Below are 19,103 nucleotides of genomic sequence, written 5' to 3'. Positions count from 1 at the left end.
CAACCCCTCTCACAATGTTCAGGACATAACCCCAAATTACTTGGCACATGAAGAACCACAGAGATTTCAAGTCAGCCTGGAGAGGCAGTTCCAGCTGCCGGGGCCGAGGAGACAGGGCTGGATTATCTGGGAGGTGCAGTGGAGAGGGGCCACAAGACGGCCCACGCAGACAAGTGTGCACGCTCTCGCAGCACACGGAAGCCCAAAGGTCTCAGCAAATTCACAGAAAAGTGAAGTGCTGAAAAAGTATTTAAGGAAATAAATGGCTAAAAATCCCAAATTTGGCAAAAAAAAAAAAAAAAAAACCTACAGATTCAAGAAGCTGAGCAAACTCCAAACAGAATAAACCCAAAGAAATCCACACCCAGACACGTCCAAATGAAACTGCTGAAAACTGAAGGCAAAAAAAATGTGAAAACAGGAAAAATCTGTATGACCTCAAAGGGAACAGTGATTCGAGTGTCTGCGAATCTCTTCCCAGGCAGGAACCGCGGTGAGGAGTAGGAACGCCGCACTCATGGCGTGCTGCGAGGTGAGGGCCGCGGGCCGCGCTGCGTGCGCAGGGCAGAGCTGCTTCAGGAACACGAGCGGAAGAAAGATGGACCCGCCCCAAGGGAATCGTAGCCACCTGCTCTCCAGGTAGTGGCCGCCGGAAATCCTTCAGAAGGAAAGAGGACACGAAGGATACCTGGAGCGCTGACAATGAAGGGAGAACAGACGGCAGCTTTCTGGGCTTACAGATAATACCCGGTTCTTCTACTGCCCTCTTCAAAACACTGCATGACTGAAAACAAAACCTGTGGCATTTCCATGTAGGTGGAGGGACAGCAGGAAGGGAGAGGGCAAGGGACCTGCCGGGAGGGGCTTCCGGGTGTGACTTCAAGTGGGATCAGTACTCTAATTCCAAGAGCAAATACTCAAAACATCAAACTGAGAAACACGGTCACACGCCCATGTGCTAAATTAAAATGAAATACTAAAAACCACTCAAGTATCTCCACAGAAAGCAGGAAGCATGAAAAGGAAACACAAAAATGGAGGAGACAGACAAAACAAATAATAAAATGGTAGCAATGAGAAGACAGAGATTGCCATGATGGTTTAGAAACGGACCCGATGACGTGATGTATACAGAAACTCAAAGAACGGGCACAGGTAGGCTGTAAGTGAAAGGACAGAAATATTTACAGCAGGCAAACGCTACAGGAAAGGCAGCTGGCAGGAGGGTGTAGAAGCAGCACGGTCCCAGGAGCCACAGGCACACCCAGACCCCGACCTGGGCTGCTCAGGACTGTCCTGCCGAGAGAAGGCTCAGGGCTCCCTGGAGAAATGGCTGATTGGAAAGCTGAGGCAGAGGACACGAGGTGAGCCTGGAGCACCCTGTGGTGCCAGAGAGTGAGGAAGGGCTCAGGAAACCCAATGACAGGGCACAGCGGGGCGTGGCCGGCCGAAGGGAGACCATGCAGTGAAACAAGTCCCGGTGCATGAACCGGATTAGAACACAGAGCATGTGGCAAACTCCCTTGAGTCCACACTGCTGGCAATAAATGAAGAAGTGAATAAACGGGGAAGAGGAGACATCTCCCCTCACAAAACTCCACATCATCCGTGTAGAACTCATCCCTCCAGACAGGGAGCGTCGCCTACGCACAGAGGGATTCGCTTCCAAAGAAGAGAGTGGAGAAAGCGCAAACAGCTTAGCGGACGAGGCACCTGGCAGAGCGTGCCTCAGTCCAGCAGCCAGGTCCACCATCAGCGCCTCAGTCCAGCAGTCAAGACAACACTGCTGTCACGTGGATGTCAGGGGCTCCCTGATGGGACGTGGTGAGAAAGGACTTGCTGTCTGATGTTCCTTCTGAAAACCACAGTCTCAGGTTAATAATGAAACACATCGCACAAGCTCGCTTCGGGGGCGTTCTAGGGACACCTAAACGTACTGAGGTCAGGAGAAACGAGGAAGACAAACTGTCACCGACCAGCGGCAGGAGAGATGTGACGACTGAAATGTGCCCTGGGTGCAACATTCAGGAAAGCCCGGTGGATCCAAACAAGGGCTGGAGACAGGCCCAGAGTCACACGCCAGGAAGTCAACAGCACAAGAAACCGGGTGAAGAGGGTATGAGAACTCTCCAATTTCCACAACTTGCCTATTTAATCTGGTAAACGGTGTGTCAGTTCCATCTTTTCAAAAAGTTAATTGTTGGCTGGGTGCAGTGGCTCACGCCTGTCATCCCAGCAGTTTGGGAGGCTGAGGCGAGTGGATCACCTGAGGTCGGGAGTTCAAGACCAGCCTGGCCAACGTGGTGAAACCCCATCTGTATTAAAAATAACAAAAGTTAGCCGGGCATGGTGGTGCATTATTGTAATCCCAGCTACTTGGGAGGTTGAGGCAGGATGCCCTTGAACCCAGGAGGCAGAGGTTGCAGTGAGCCAAGATGGTGCCACTACACTCCAGCCTGGGTGACGGAGTGAAACTCTGTCTCAAAAAACAAAGAAACAAAAAACCCCACAGCTAGGTCAATCTCAATAGTGAAAGACTAAAAGCTTTTCCCCTAAATCAGGAACAAGACAAGAATATCTGCTTTCGCTGCTTCTTTTCAACATAGCCAGAGCAATTAGGCAAGAAAAAGAAATAAATTGTAGCCAAGTTGGAAGAGAAGAAGTAAAACTACTTCTCTCTCTTTGCAGATGCCAGGCTACAGAAAACCCTCAAGAAGCTGCAGAAAACCTGTTCTACTCAATAAACAAAATCAGCAAAGTTGCAAGATACAAAGCCAACACACAAAAGATCAGTTGTATTTCTCCGTACTAGCAATGAGCAATCTGACAAGGAAATCAAGAAAACAATTCCATTCATAACAGCATCAAAAAGAACAAAATACTTTGCAATGCATTTACCCAAGGAGGTATAAGATTTGTACCCTAAAAACTGCCAGACATTGCTAAAAGGAATGGAAGAAAACCTAAATAAATGTAAAGTCATCTGTGTCAGGGAGAAGAAGACTGCACGCTGTTTACCTGTCAGCGGAGTCAAACCCCCCTGAAAAAGAACCACCACGGTGGAGACTCATACCTCCTGACCTCGAAATGTAGGAGAAAGCTACGTAAGTAAAAAACGAACTGACTTTTATACACAAACAACTTGGATGGATCTCAAAGGCGCTGTGCTGAGTGAAAGGAGCCAGTCTCAAAAGACTGCATGTTGTAGGGTTTGGCTGGAAAAAGCTGGACCACAGGGTGGAGCAGAGATCTGCAGTTGCCAGAGGGCCCTGTGTGGCCGGGTGAATCGAAACGGGGACCATGGAGGATTCCGGAAGTGATGACATTATTTTGCACTCTGATTATGGGGTGATTAGAATTCATAGAGCTGTATCCTATAAGAAAAAAGTTAATTTTACTGTATAATTTTATTTTTTACTTTTTCTTTTTTTTTTTTTGAGACAGTCTCAGTTACCTAGGCTGGAGTGCAGTGGCGCGATCTAGGCTCGCTGCAACCTCCGCCTCCGGGGTTCAAGTGATCCTCGTGCCTCAGCCTCCCAAGTAGCTGGGATTACAGGCACCCACCACCACACTAAGTTTTCCATTTTTGGTAGAGACGGGGTTTCGCCATGTTGGCCAGGCTGGTCTCCAACTCCTGACCTCAGGTGATCCGCCTGCCTTGGCTTCTCAAAGTGCTGAGATAACAGGCGTGAGCCACCACACACAGCCTACTATATAATTTTAAAGGTAAAAAATTTTAAAACCTGCTGGGCTATGTCCTATATCTTACTGTGGTGGTTGCACACTTGTGCATACATTTGTTGAAATGTGACCCTGTGGCATCTGGTCGGGGAATGGTGGTGCAGGTGTAGATTATTGCTGGTATTCTTTAGAACTGCAGGCATGTGGTGATAAGAAGTACATCCACTTTTATTTGCTTTAATTATTGCTCATGCAGTGCCAGCGAGCCCTTCGGTGTGCGAGTTCTACCTCAATATAGAAAATATCCTTAAACCCCTTCTCAGGGCCGGGTGCGGTGGCTCAAGCCTGTAATCCCAGCACTTTGGGAGGCCGAGACAGGCGGATCATGAGGTCAGGAGATCAAGACCATCCTGGCTAACACAGTGAAACCCCGTCTCTACTAAAAAATACAAAAAAAAAAACTAGCCAGGCGAGGTGGCGGGCGCCTGTAGTCCCAGCTAACGTAGTCCCAGCTACTCGAGAGGCTGAGGCAGGAGAATGGCGTAAACCCGGAAGGTGGAGCTTGCAGTGAGCTGAGATCCGGCCACTGCATTCCAGCCTGGGCGACAGAGCGAGACTCCGTCTCAAAAAAAAAAAAAAACCCTTCTCAGGCCCGCAGTTAGAACTCAATTGCGTGGAGATGCATGCAGTGCCGTGCTGGGCCCACAGCGAGCCCTGCACAAATGTCAGCTGCCTCTCACTGCAATCGCAGCCATCACTGCTGCTGGGGGCTATTGCCATCACCACTAAGAAACACAAAGGATCTTTCTCAGTGCAGCCAGGCTCCCACAGGCTACAGTCGGTCTTTTCAGACACACAGAATTCTCTCGCACAGAAGTCAAAACATAGCCAACAGTTCACCTTCGTTCTCACTAGGTGAAAACTCGAAACCACTCAAGCTCCAAAAGGGGTTAATCAACTATACGTTAAGACTTACAAAAACCTATAAAAACGTGGGGAAGTGTTTATGTTATAATACATAGTGGAGAAACAGGATGCAAATAACGTGTTTCACTTAAAAAAAAAATATATATATATATATAAATGGAAAAATCATCAAAGACTTCAGTTAAAGATGGTGGCTTAAACATGTGCAGTTAAGTGTAATCTCTCTCAAAATCCCGGTAAAACAAGAGTAAATATTTTGCTTACATTTTTTGAGGCATTTACCTGAAGACAAAGAAAATAAAAGAAGGCACAACATCAAATAACGTTTAGAATGGAAGCTGGAAAGCTTCCAGACAGACGAGTGGCCAACGACCCCAAAAACGCTGAATCCTGAGCCAGCAATGGAACAGCCAAGAAACTTTGACACCACAAGCTCCCCAGGTTCGGGGATGCCCACCCCAGCAATGACTTCTGGAAGCAGGGAAGAGGGAGCGCTGGAACTGCAGGGTTGGCTGGAGACCTTTAAAACAGAATGAAGACCTCGTCACAGATTCACAGCTATTTGTGGGAAACGTGCAAGGAGGTCCATGTCCTCCTTACCCAGTCTCCCTCGATGGTAACGAACTGAAATAGCAATATCAAAAACAGGAAAACTAATGTGGGTACAATCCAGAGACTGCTCGCCTCCCGCCAGCTCACAGGCACTTCCCTCCACGTCTACTCCCACACAATCTTTCGTATGTGTGGATGTGTGCGCCCACAACCGCCGTCCAGACACAGGCCTGTCCTGACACCGGAAGGCTCGCCCCGCTGTCCTTGTGTACACACACGCACCCCCGCCCCTAAACCCTGGCAATGTCTTCAATTTTCTGTGTCAAACTGATCTTAATTATTAACTGGTCGGTAGAATTCTCTAGGGAAACCATTTGGGCCTAGGGATATCCTTCTCATCTTTATGACTTCAATTTTTTATAAAGAGTTTACAAGATAATTCGGATAACCTATTTTATCTTGGCTGAGTCTGATGGCTTGCGGGTTTTGAGGAGTGAGTCTGCTGCTTCAAGTTGTTTGTGGCGTAACACCCTCTGCTTAATGGCTACAGAGCCTGTAGTGATGGCCCCTATTTCATGGCTGATATTGATGACTTTGGTGGTGTCTTTTTATTTTTGTCAAATTTGCTAGAGGTTTATCAATTTCATTGAATTATTTTTCAAAAAAGCCCCAGCTTATTGTTTTAATAATTTTCTCTATTTTTTTTCTTTTCAATTTCATTGCTTTTTGCTCACTGTTATTTCCTTCGGCCTGCTTGTTCTGGGCTATTCTGCTCCCCTTTCTCCAGGTTCTTGAGGTAGGAACATAAATTAGAGACCGTTCCTCTTTTCCAACGTGAACACTGAGCGTGACGTACTTCCTTCTCAGCTCCGGTCTGGCCGGACCCCACTTCCTCAGACGTGTGTATCTCCACGATTGCTCAGTATACTTATTTGTACCGGAAGACTTCCTCCCCAACACGGGCAATGCAGACGTGTGTTGCTAATTTTCTAATGCTTAGAGACTTGCCTGTTGTTCTTCTGTTACTGACATCTAGTTTGGGTTCATTACACTCAGAGCACACAGTCTGAGTGAATTCGATTCTTTCGAGTTTACTGGAGTCTCTCTGATGACCGGTGATGTGATCTGTCATGACTGTCCAGGGTGAACGCAGAGGCATCAGTCCTCTGCTCTCGGACACCGCGTTCCACAGACACTGATGAGGTCCTGTGGGTTGATGGGGACACTCAGTGCCATCAGTCGCGGAGGGTGAGGTGTGAGTTCTCAACTGTAAATGTAGATCTGCCCGATTCTCTGTTCATCCCAGCCACTTCTGCATCCTGGGTTTTGAAACTGTTGTTTGGCTCGTATACATCTAGGAATGCCAGAGCTGGGGGCAGAGTGGGAGTTCTGCCCCTGCACAGGCCTGGGGGACACCATCCTGGCACACGCAGAGTGTGGACATGGAGCTGCTCATGAGGGCCGTGGACAGGCGGGTACAAGCTAGGCCCCTAGAGCAGGGAATGTGCACTTGCTCACGAGGACTGCAGACAGGCACGCACGAGCTCACCCCAGAGCGGGAATGTGTACCAGGCATATGAGGGCCACAGACAGTGGGCCTCTGCCTGTCTCGCCAACACCACAGAAGGAGGCATGAAAGGCAGCCCACAGCCTCCCTGCTGCAGGGTGCAGGGAAGGCCCTGCTGAGCCTCTGACATGAGGTCCTGGGGGTTGAAGACCACCCCCCACATCCTGCTCTGCCTCATTGGTGCCAGGTGGGGTGGAGGCTCTGGTGCCTGCTGGGCACTGCAACACTGCTGGACCAGACAGCCAGAGCTGGGCCTGCCTCTGCCGAGTGGCGCCAAGGTCCCTGCCATCAGCCCTGCTGACCCTGCCCAGCACACACACAGGAGCAGTGCCGGCTGCCGCAGGCTGGGGCAGGAGACGCACTCCCCGAGGGGCCACGCTGACACCGCTGGGTGGGGACAGGGCACTCTGTTGGCTTCTGCTTCTGGGAGTGAAGGGCAGGAGCCTGCATGTCACTCTGCACATTCTGCGTAAGATCTCCAGGCTGAGACAGGCCCTTAGGTAAGGCACGGGCAGGGTGCCCCACCAAAAGAGGAGTCCTGCATTGGTGACACGCTTCCCTGCTCCCTGAGGCTGAGAGGAAAGACCAGAGGCCCCTTCCGAGGGCTCCCAGTGGAAGGCCCAGCTGGATTCCGTGGAGAAGCACAAGGCAAACCCACCCTGGCACAGGCAGCTGGGACCACCAAACACTTAAGGAAATCATCTAGAAAAAAAGGGGAAGGTCCAGTGCTGGCAGAAACATAGCAACTGAGAGCAACAGAGAACAGGGTTCGCTCGGAGAAGAAAACTCTAAAAAGCACCATTATTAACATCAAAGACACAGTGACCCCACTGCCCTCGTGAACACCGACAGGATGTTTCATTTATGAAAGAATCCTCAGAGAACAGAAACAGGCTCTCAGAAAACGAAGAGTATGGCAACAAATAAAACAAGAACAGGTTAACAAAGCTGAGAAAATACAGAAGGCAGAACAAAAAGAAGGAAAATAGGATCAAAAAGATTTAAAAGAGAGAAAACTATTTGAAAATCCAACATCCAAATAACAGTTTCAGAAAGAAGACACAGAAAGCAGGGGAGAGGAAATAATCAGTGAACAGAGCCAAGAAAGCTCTCGAGAGCGGAAGGGCATGAGACGCTAGAAGGAAAGGCCCGGAGTGCCCAGAGCAGCACACAGAGCAGGCTCTGGCCAGAGCGTGTGGGCAACCTGAGGATGCTGGAGACCAATAGGGGTGAGTAGGCTTTCAGAGAGGAAGAAGCAGGTCCGGGGCACAGGACCCAAGCAGGCAGGGCTCTGAGGACCCAAGCTGCAGGCTGGACCTGGGGAGCGCACCTGCCTTCACTGGCTGTGGTCACTGGCCCCACCTGCAGAGACCAGGCACGGGGGCTGCCGTCGCTACTGGCAGCCAGGCAGTGGGCTGGGGGCAGCTCTGGTGGTCATGGGCCTGCTGACAGTGCTGCCCAGCCAGGTGGAGGCGGCTCGCCAGGCTTCACCCTGCTGACCTGGCTGCCTCAGCTCCTGAAGCTGCTTGTGGGAGGCAGAATGAGGCCACAAAGGCTCCCAAAGTCCCGCCCTGGGCTCCTGATTCCCAGATGGGCTGGGCAGTTCATCACCGGCCTTGGGGCCACGCCCTCCCACCTGGGACCACAGCATCTGAGGGTGGCCTCGTTCCGGCCACAGCTGCTCTTCCAATGGGACCAATCACTTGTACTCCAGACCCGGCCCAGCCAGCAGGTTCTCCACGGTGGGCGGCAGGAGCAGCTGCAGACCAGGACAGAACCAGGGAAAACCAGTTCCACTTTCCCAGACTGAACGTTCCCTGGTGGCCTGGGCTGGGCACGGTGAGCTCGAAGATCAACCCACTGCCCTGGAAGCTTGGCAGGCAGTGACTGCCAAGTTACCTCTACGTGGCTTCAGGAGAGGACTTAGAGCAGCTGTGTTTAATGGAGATTTGTTGGATGAAAGATGGTAATTTCTACAAAAGAACATTGAAAGTCTAGCACCTGGCCCTCTCTGGAAAGGATGTGGGCCTGGGCACTGGGTCCCTGGGGTATGAGTGGAGATCACAGAGCGCCCGGAGGAGTGGGGACCTCGGGTGAGTGGGGTCACAGGTCACCTTGCGTCCCCTGAGGCAGGCCGGTGTCTCCAGGGTCCCCAGAACCTCCCGGGACTCAGAAGGCATCACACGGCCAGGAAGCGAGGGCCGGAGTGTGACTAGCAGGCGCTGGCAGACAGGCGAGCCTCTGGAATTAGCGAGCGTCTAACCAGTTGCTAAATCCACAGGCAACATTCAGGATTTGCTAGAGCTGCTATGTGACAGCAGAGAGGACGAGCTCAGATTTGTTCCAGTTGAAAGGGCTCCTCAGCTGCTGCCTCTTAAAAATCCCCACTGACACCCTCTCTAGGTTCTGTGTTGAAAAACGATGCAATGTGATACACGTCATTCACATACAACAAATGGATGGATGTGAAAATGTGAGTGTGCACGTGGGCGAGAGCAGGCGCACATATGTGTGGCTGTGAGTGTGTGTGAGGGCCATCCCTGGTCCTCCCAGGTAGTCAGAGGGGGGTCGGGCGTTGCACCATCCCTGGTGCCCACCGGGCTCCTCTACTGGCCGTCCATGGTTGCTGAGGGCAGAGCGGCTGCACAGAGCTGGGGTGGGTGGGAGGGGGGTGCGGCAGGGCCACGGGTGTCTGCCGTGTCTTCCTCTGAACAACCACTTCAGAAAATGCCCCCTTGCATGTTTCATGAAGGCCTTCAGGAAAAGCACTTCACACTCAAGAGGAGGAGGCAGATTAAAAGGAGAAATGGGTTTCATCCAAGGCAGAAAGGCTTTCTCATCTCCTCACCGGCTCCCCAGCCCTCGAGAGCTGCACAGAGAGCAAGATGACAGGGACGCCTCTGGCCTCAACACCGTAGCGTCTCCTCCCTGGGGAGGGGGTGGCTATGTGTGCCCGGCATCCGAGACACTCTCCTCAGGGGCGGGGTCTGAAGCTTGCCAGGGCCCCTGTTGTCCCACCCGCAAGCCAGAAGGGCTGCCTGCGGTGGTCCCAGGAAAACTAAGCACAAGCCGTGACACACGTGCCCTCACTCAGGATGACGGTGAGCTGCAAATACGGATGCTTCCCGGAGACGCACCGATCCCACTGCAGCCACAACAGGAAACTGAGGCTAGGCGACGCGACCCTGAGAACACTGCATCTGCCGAGGCCGAGGACGGGGTGGAGTGGAGCAGAAGGCCACCCTGCCAGGAGGGGCAGGGATGCCCCAGGAAGGAGGAGCTCTGGAAGAGAAAGCTTGGAAGGACGTGTGCTTAGTACACAGAGAAAAACAGCCTGGCCTGTGCCCCGGTTGAGCAGGAGGCCTCACCTGCATGCTCTGCCGAGCCACCTCTCTCCCGAGAAGCTCAGGGAGACAGCCCGGGCTCCACGGGCCCTCATGGCTGGGCCTGATCGAGTCTGTCACAAAAAGGCCCGTGTCACCTGGCTTCCCTGTCACTGCACACTCCAAGGCCCTCTCCCAGGTCCACCCAGCAGATCCACTGGCTCCCAAATCCTGACCACGGCTGCTGCGTGGCCTGAAAGGGGACTTCCCAAATGGAGCTACCAGGCCTGGCGGGCCGGGAAGGGTGGATGGTGCCTGCCATAGGCCCAGCCCCAGGCTCTTGGCTGCTGCTCCTGGGAGAAGGCCGTGCTGAGAGCTGAGGGTGACCTGCCAGCTTTTCCCCATTTCCCATGAGTTAGCCACAGAGGCCCTTCTTTCCATCACTGCTTTCTCCAAACAAAATAGTGGGGATGACAAGCTTTGACCTTGATGTAAAAGACATCAATGATAAAGGCCTTTTCTTAAATTGTAAAAATGAATAAACCCCAAGCATACCAGCCCACACAAATCTGACGCCCGCCTGGCCATGCTCCCATCAACTGCAGAACAAGAGGCTCTAGGTGCCAAAAGGCCCAGCAGAAAGCAGAGCGCCATCTCCGAGAGTGGGGAGCTGTGCGGCGTGATGCGGGCTCCCGCGTGGGCAGCCACAGGCCGGGGCACACTGACCTTCCTGCAACCTCCACGGATGCTGGAAGCCACCAATGCAACTCCCCAAATTTAAGCACCTACTCCACCACCTCCCACGTGGCTCCTGGGGACTGGAGGACAGCGGTGGAGACCACCCTGCCTCACATGGCATTCAGGACCTTGCAGGGTCAGGCACCAGCCACACCAGTCCAGCACTTCCCGACACGCTACTATGCACGGCCTCTCCCCCTGCGCCCACAGAGGCCCTCCCCCATGATGACAAGGCGTGGCCTCTGCTGCTGGTCCCAGCTCCCCCTCTCACAGCAGACACACATCGAAGCCTGTCCGGCATCTCATCCAGCCTTGGCCTTGGTGAGCTCCTGACCTGCCTGGGCTTCCCTTCTGAGCCATTCCTTCTGTCTCGCTACACGCTATCCCCTCTCTGAGGCCCCCAGGCCCGCTGCTCTGTGTGGCAAGGGTCTTTCTCCCCAGGCAGGGCTACTCCTGCAAGTCAGGGTGTGTGTGGGAGGCATGTGTGGTTCATCTCCGCACAGGAAAAGCCAACTCCAGCTTCGGAGGGGCTCCCAGCACTGATGCTTGGCGAGCAGGTGGCAGGGCTGCCCCTCTGCCACTCTCCTCCCCCTCCCCAGGCCTGGCAGCCAGTGCTTTCTCCAGCCACACTCTTCCACTTTAAGGCCTCTAGTGCCTTCCATCGCGCCTAGGAAAGAGACTGCACACTCACCACGGCCCCCGCCCAGTCTCCAGCTTCCCCCACACCACACCCACGCTCACACACAGCGCCCCCCTCCCCACCCCGCCATCAATCCGAACACCACGCACAGACGCACTTGCTGGGGGAGACACCCACTGTCGCAGGACCACGTGCACCTCACAGGCTGTAACGACAGAGCCTCTAGGTGAAGAATGGCCCCCAGGTCCCCAAGACAAGGAGATGCTGATGAAGACGGAGAATGCGTCAGCGCCCACTCACCACTCCATCAGCCTCCGAGCTCGACCCTAAAGACGCCCACGGCACACACTCAATATCTGAACACTGAACGGCTGAACGGATGGAAACCAAACCGCTCAGACTCCGGCGGGTCCCAGAGAGAGCGATGTGTACGGCACAGCCCATGCATGAGGAATGCTTCAGAGATGCTGGAGGAACCTCGAATCTAGAAGGCATCACAGCTGCCACGTGCAGAGCACTTCCTGGGCCAGGGCCAGACCAAAGGCATCCCTTTTCCTGCTTTACTCTCAGCAACCCTGAGAAAGGGGGCCATCCACGGGTGAAAACCAGAACCCCAGGGAGTGGGGGTGACGAAGCAGAGGCGGCTGGCGCGGGGGGCCCAGGGGCCCACACACCAAAGCTGTGTGGCCAGGGAAGGGCGTCCTCTCCCCATTGCCACCCCCATCTCACTGCAGGGCCATTTGATGTCCCCTAGAACTGTCTCAGTCCCCTCTTCTCAGTTCCTCTGATGACCAGGAGAAACCCCGGATGCTAAGGGCCTGGCCTGCTGCAGACACTCAGAGCAGAGGAGTGGCCAGTGCAGGAAAGCCATGGCCTCCTGCCACCCCACGCTGTACCCACAGTCACTGCCTCCCACAATGGATTCTAGCAGGACACTCGGGTTCTAGCAGGACACACAGCCACTTTCAATCCACACTGGAAGTGGCAGTGCCGATACAGGCCCTAAAGCAGAGCCAGGAGCTCTACCTGCATCTCCCTGGAAACCTCTTGCCTGAGGATCCCAATGGGTCCACAAGCCAGGGGGAGAGGAAGAAAGCTCTAGAAAAGCAGCCAAGCCTGCAGACCCTGGTCTAGGGACGCAGTGTGCAAGCAGGAACTGGGGTGAGGGCACCCCAGGACAGGGCGGTGGTAGAGAGCTAACAGCATGTCTGAAGCGCAGCCCGAGGGCTGCTGGACATGCCCAGCTGCCGCACTGCCTGGGCTCTGCTCTGAGCCACACTCCGGTGCAGCCGTCTCGGCACAGCACTGCCACACAGCCCCTGCGGCTGCAGACCCGGCTCCAGCACCACCCCGTGATGGAGGACCTGCTCCTTTCCGAGCGTTGGGACACTGAGAGGCCCCCGCTGTCGGAGCTGGCTGGAGAAGTGCTGCTGGAGAAAGGCCCACACCAGCAGAGACGAGTGTCCCTGCAGAGAGGAACCTCCACGGATGGGATGTGACTTATGAAGAAAAGCCCTTCCAGGAAGGCAGCAGAGGAGCAGGACTTCACTCCAACCACCAACGGGGGAGCACACAGAGAAGGCCACAGGCTGGAGAGAGGGGACAGGAGGCTGCCACAACGTGTCTCCTGCACTCCCCTCCTCTGGAGAGGGCACACTTGAGCATGCTCAGCTCCCCGCTGGGGGACATGCCTGAGCATGTCCACTTCCTTCCTGGGGGACACCCATGAGTGTGCCCACCTCCCCTCCCCCCGCAGGACTCACCTGAGCACATCCGCCTCCCCCCACCCAGGAAACACCTGGGCACGTCCACTTCCTCCCCCGCGGGACACACTTGGGCATGTCCGCCTCCTCTCTGTGGGACATACCTGAGGGTGTCCACTTCCTCTCTGGAGAACAGGAAACTCTGTTCGGCAGAACTGGACTGAGACTTGAGCATCTTCAGCTCCATCTCCAGCTAGGAGAAAGCAAAGGACAGAGGGTCAGCAGACATAAGTGCACCCAGGTGTGTGGGGAACCCCCGCCCAGGTCCCTGAGACCGCCCCTGGCAGCACCCCCGCCCTGAGCTGGGAGCTGGGGGAGAGCCCTCTTTCCCGGAAGCCTGAAGCTGCCAGGCCATAGAGCACTCTAACTTTGCACACTCAAGTTCTCTCACTTTTTTGGCACTTGTGTCTCCTGAGTAGCAACAGATGCATAGACTCCCGGCGGGGTATGTGGGGCAGATGTGAGAGTCTCTGGGGAGGGGACACACAGCTGGGGGGAGAGCACGCTCCAACACTGCCGGCGGTTTGGTTTAACAGCCACCAGCCATCATTTATTCTGCTACTTCCAGTTCCTCCACAGAACAGCGTGAGATGCTGCACCACCCTGGAGGGAGCCTGAATTCTTTTTTTCTTTTTTTTTTTTTAAGAGATGGAGTCTTGCTCTGTCGCCCAGGCTGGAGTGCAGTGGCACAATCTCGGCTCACTGCAACTTCCACCTCGCAGGTTCAAGCGATTCTTCTGCCTCAGCCTCCCGAGTAGCTGGGAGTACAGGTGCACGCTGCCACGCCCGGCTAATTTTTTGTATTTTAGTAGAGATGGGGTATCACTGTGTTCCCCAGGCTGGTCTCGAACTCCGACCTCAGGTGATTCACCCGCCTTGGCCTCCCAAAGTGCTGGGATTACAGGTGTGAGCCGCCGCGCCCGGCCAGGAGTGTGGATTCTAACCTGTCCCTACACACCTGGGGTGGGAGGTGTCGGGGGCAGCAGATGGTGGGGAGGCCAGGAGCCAGAACTGACTACAGGCTCAAGGAAGAGCAAGGCACAGACGGCGCCTGGTCAGGCAGGCTGGCGCAGGCTGAGGGGCTTCGTGGGCACCAGCTCCAGGCTCTGGGGGTGCTAAGGGAGGCCCACCCAGAGACGCCCCTCACCACTCCTGGGGTGTCTCACAGACAGGATCCAATGGGCTCAGGGAGGTAAATCCTGCCCCTGGCCCAAGTCAGAACCTTGTTCCCGCCAGTCCTAACCCACTCCAAAGCCCGGCTCACCCCACCATGAAGGGAGGAGATAGGGCAGCGTGGCCTCAGGGAGGGGAGGGGAGGTGCCAGCAGGTACGAGGGCAGCCGGAGGCCCCCAGCAGTGGGGTTGCAAAGCCTGCCAGACACCCAGGGTGGGATGATTCGAGGGGGATAACACCCCCTGGGCTGGGGGCCAGCAGGAGCCTGGGAAAAAGGGCACGGGGGGGACGGGTATGTGCATAGTATGCAAGGGGGCAGGAAATGCTAATTGCCCTGATCTAATCACCATACATTACATGTACTGAAACATCACTATGTACTCCATAAATATGTACAATTACGTGTCCATTAACAAGAAAGACCCACAGTTCAGACAACAAACATGGAAGCCCATGCCCTGAGCAGCCTCTCCCCAACTTCCAACCCCAGCACCCCAGGCCCCCGACTCTCAGCCAACCAGCGTTCTGAGGTTTGAGCATATGTTCCTTCCAGAGGCTGCTGGTGCGCATGCCAGCAATATGTCTATGTTCTTCCTCCCACCACACTTTATTTTAATAAAAATGGTAAGATGTCCTACACATCATTTGGTACTTTGCTTTTCTCATTATACATATACATACAAATATATATGTGTGTGTGTATATATATATTTTGAGACAACGTCTCACTCTGTCGCCCGGGCTCGAGCGCAGTGGTGTCATCTCGGCTCACTGCAGCTCTCGGGTTCAAGCAATTCTCCTGCCTCAGCCTCCCAAGTTGCTGGGATTACAGGTGCATGCCACCATGCCCGGCTAATTTTTGTATTTTTGGTAGAGATGGGGTTTCACCATGTTGGTGAGGCTGGTCCCAAACTCCTGACCTCAAGGGATCCACCTGCCTCAGCCTCCCAAAGTGCTGGGATTACAGGTGTGAGCCACCGTGCCTGGCCTTTTCTTCTACTTTCTAACTTATCTTTGTATACGTGATTTTAAATTTTTGTTTCCCCCTTCGCTAAATTCCGATCGACAGCAGCAGTTCTCAGTTGATTCTCTTGGCACACAATCTTAGCAGCAAACGGGGACAATTTTCCAATGTTCCTCCTCCTTCGCAATATTGATACCTTGGGTTTCTTTTGCTTGTCTACTCTGGATGACTAGTATCTCCAGAATAATACTAAATCACAGTTGTGAGGCTTGACATCCTTAGGTGGCCTGTGGCTTCACTGGAGGTGAAGCCAGTATTTTCTCATTTACAGCATGTCACCTTTTGCTTCAAATAGGTATTTCCTATCAGGTTGAGAAATTACCCATATATTCCTATTTTATTAAGAGTTTTTAATCAAGGCTGAATGTTGGATTTTGTCAAATGCCTTTTCAGCAAATATGAAGAGGGTGTTCTATAAATTGATATCCTAAAATCAAGCTGACAGGCTGGTCCTGGAATAAACCCTACTACAAATGGTGTATTTCAACCTGCTGAATTTCACTCGACATGTTAACACTGACACTGATGCATGTATGCGTGCGCATGCACACACATGCACACACGCCCACCCAGACATGCACACGCACGCCCACACAGACATGCACACGCACGCCCACACACATACACACACAGGCTTGTAAGGCCTTTGCAGTTGTTGGTGTCAATACAACACTCACTTCCAGAATGCTTTCCCCTCCTTTTCCCACAGTCTGAACTGGTTTACACAGTGTTCAAAGTACTTGCACTTTGCAAATCTGGTAGAATTTTCCCATGAAACTGGCTTGGCCTGATGCATTTTCTGTTTCTTTCCTTTTGCGGTGGGGGAGAGCAGCCATGGCAATGTTGGGACAACGTTTTTCTACAATAATTGGTCTGTTTAAAATTTCTCTCTCTTCTGGAGTTGGGATTGATAGATACCATTTCCCTAAAAAGTTCTTCATTTCCTACAGATTATTATTAAAATGGAATTGAGATATAATTCATAATTCTTTTTATAGAAGTCAGATAAGACTCGTCATTCTTTTCAATTTTTTAATTTTTGCTTTTCTTTCCCATCGAGGTATATATAATTTACACGCAGTGAAGTGCTCAATCTTATGTACACAGCTTGATGGCTTTTTATACACGTCTACACCTTCGTATCCACCGTCCAGGTCAGGACACAGAATTCTCAGCATGCCCGAACGCTCTGGCATGCCCCTGCTCAGTCAACAGCTCAGGTAATTAGTCTTGTTTCTTATTTTGGATGGTGATACTTTCTATCATTTTTTTAAATTAGAGTTGTGAATAACTCATATGTTTTATTGGTTTTATTTCAAATAACAGGTATTTGGACTTATTATTTCTACCATTTTTCACTTTCCTGTTAACTTCTGCTTTGATCTTTACAAATTCCTACCTTTTTGTTTCAATAAGGTTTATTTTCCTTTTGTTCCTGACTTCTTGGGTTGAAGGTCTCATCCATATATTTACATGCTTTCTTGTTGAATGATACAAATATTTAAACTTGTGAATTTAGATGGTTCCCATAGGCTCTGATGAGAAGTGTTTTCAGGACAATTATTTTCTAGATTGTATGCACTTTTGAACCGTAATTCTTTGAACCAAGAATTGTTTAAGACAAAATGTTTTGTTCTGTTTGGGTTTTGATTTTTAATTTCCAAGTGTTAGGAGCTTTTTTTCCCCCTGATTTTGTTCTTGATTTCACATCACACTGCAATCACAAGAAGTTATATTAGTTCTACTTATTTTAATTTACAAAGGCTTTCTCTTATCATCGAAGACACAATTAATCTTTGTGAATGTTGTTTTCTATGTGCTCCTTTAACATGAGTATACTCTCTAATTTGGGGGATCTGGGTTTTACGCACATCTATATTTTTCTGTTTTTTCCATTATTCTTTGCCCACTTGATATATCGCAGATGAGGACGTAAATTCTACTATGGGCGTCTCTGACAATTTCCCTGTGAATCTCTCATTTCTGCTTTTCCCAACAGCGGTGATATGTTATTTGGCTAACCCACCTGCGACTCGCTGTGAAAAGTGCCCACCTTTGTTTCCGAGCAGCTTCCGGCTTGAACTCACACTGCATCGAGATCACAGCTCCTGCTTTCTAGGTTCACGTCACCAGGATGCCTTTGCTTCCCGTATTTTCCAACGTTTGGTTTTGCTTTGCAATCCAATCAGGAAGTCCTTTGCTTTTAATAGGAGAGTTTAGTCCATCTATAACTTGATTTGTGTCTATTTCTGTTGTATTATGTTGTTATGCTTTCGATTTTATAGCTTTTACACCTACGTCATTCTGTGGCCTTTTTAATCTAGTTTACTTTTTTGCGTGTAATTCTCTCGAGGCTTAGAAAAGTGTGCATGTTTTACCCTGGTTGCTTTTATAACTCAGTTTTGTTTCACACCTATACTTTCCTACTAGACAGTACCTACTGTATCTCCTATGTTCAGTGCCTAACTAGTCAGATATATCACCTATATCACCTTCACTGTTTAACTTTATACAGTTAAACAGTCTGTGACGGTTCATTCCATGTGTCCACTGGACAGGACCTGGGGTACTCAGATCAAAACTCTTTCTGGGTGTGCCTGGGAGGGTTTGTGGAAGAGATCAGCATTTGAATCAGGGACTCAGCAGACTGCCTGCTGCACCATGGGCAGGCTTCCTCCAACTCCTTGAGGCCTGAATGGAACAAAAACTGGAGGAGGCCAGCGTTCCTCCCCTGCCTGCCTGGCGGCCTGAGCGGGGCAGCTCTGTTTTCCGCCCGGGACTGGGGTTTCCACCACAGGCTCCGCCGGTTCTCACGCCTGCAGAACTGGACTGGGCACAGCACGGGCTCTTTCACGTCTGCTGTGAGCAGATGCAGACCACGGGATCCCGGCTCCATGGCCAGGAGCCAGACCCTCACAGTCACTCTCCCGGGACAGACCAGTCTACTGCGCCTGGTGCTCTAGGGAGCCAAACACGCAGCTCCATCTACTCTCCGCACCTGATATTACCTTTAGATGGTGTGTTTGCGTCTTTGGCTCTCAACGGCGAGGACGCCATCCTCATGTTCTCTCCTCTCTCTGCCATCCTGACACTTCTTTTTGAGTATATGACATGTAGTAGTTACATTTCCCAGCTTCCACATTCACTTCATCTTCCAGTTCAGGAGATGGAACTCTTGCTGTGGGTTCTTTACGTAGTTTTTCCCATGATTCGCCTCCCTGTGCATCCGGTCACCTTTCTTCCCGTGCTGCCCCCTCTCCTGCCCCGAGACCCTCCAGGTTCCGTCTCACGCACCCCCTCCACCTCACCGTCTCTTCTTGGAGCATGTGCGTTCCACCAAGCCTCACAGACTCTAACACCTCGTTAACTTTTATTTCTTGGCAAAATGTCTGGATACAATTTTCGTCTGCTCAGTGTTCACCGGTTTTCTGTGAAACTTTTTCTGCCACTTGTTTTTCTTCTTTTTCTCCTTTGCTCTTACACGAATGCATGGAGTGACCTTTACTGCTCACTGCTGAAGATGAGTTTTGTTGAATCCGGCTCCGTGCACAGGTTCCCAGTGGGGAAGGACAGGCCTGCTTCCTTTTATCTGAAATCCAGTGACAGTTTTGCTGTGAGTCCAATCAGCCCCCAGTAGCTCCCTCTGGCAGGAGAGAAAGGACGCTGTGAGTTTTCCTAAGAGCAAATGTTCTCTCTGCCACAGATGCGGCTTCAA

The 19,103-nt window shown here is 51.9% G+C and overlaps 1 protein-coding gene across 7 annotated transcripts in view; it reads right to left on the bottom strand.

Moving 5' to 3' along the window:
- MAD1L1 (mitotic arrest deficient 1 like 1) overlaps positions 1-19,103 on the bottom strand; it is a 412,429-nt gene that overhangs the window by 150,938 nt on the left and 242,388 nt on the right. For all 7 annotated transcript variants that reach the window (XM_033193959.1, XM_033193957.1, XM_033193958.1 and 4 more), the window contains one exon: positions 13,296-13,384. In XM_033193959.1, the coding sequence (XP_033049850.1) occupies positions 13,296-13,384 (89 nt within the window). The remainder of the gene's footprint in view (positions 1-13,295; positions 13,385-19,103) is intronic.

The sequence above is a fragment of the Trachypithecus francoisi genome, unplaced genomic scaffold (genome assembly GCF_009764315.1).
Source record: "Trachypithecus francoisi isolate TF-2019V2 unplaced genomic scaffold, Tfra_2.0 Lachesis_group4, whole genome shotgun sequence".
Taxonomy (NCBI): domain Eukaryota; kingdom Metazoa; phylum Chordata; class Mammalia; order Primates; family Cercopithecidae; genus Trachypithecus; species Trachypithecus francoisi.
This window is presented reverse-complemented; position numbering and strand designations above follow the sequence as displayed.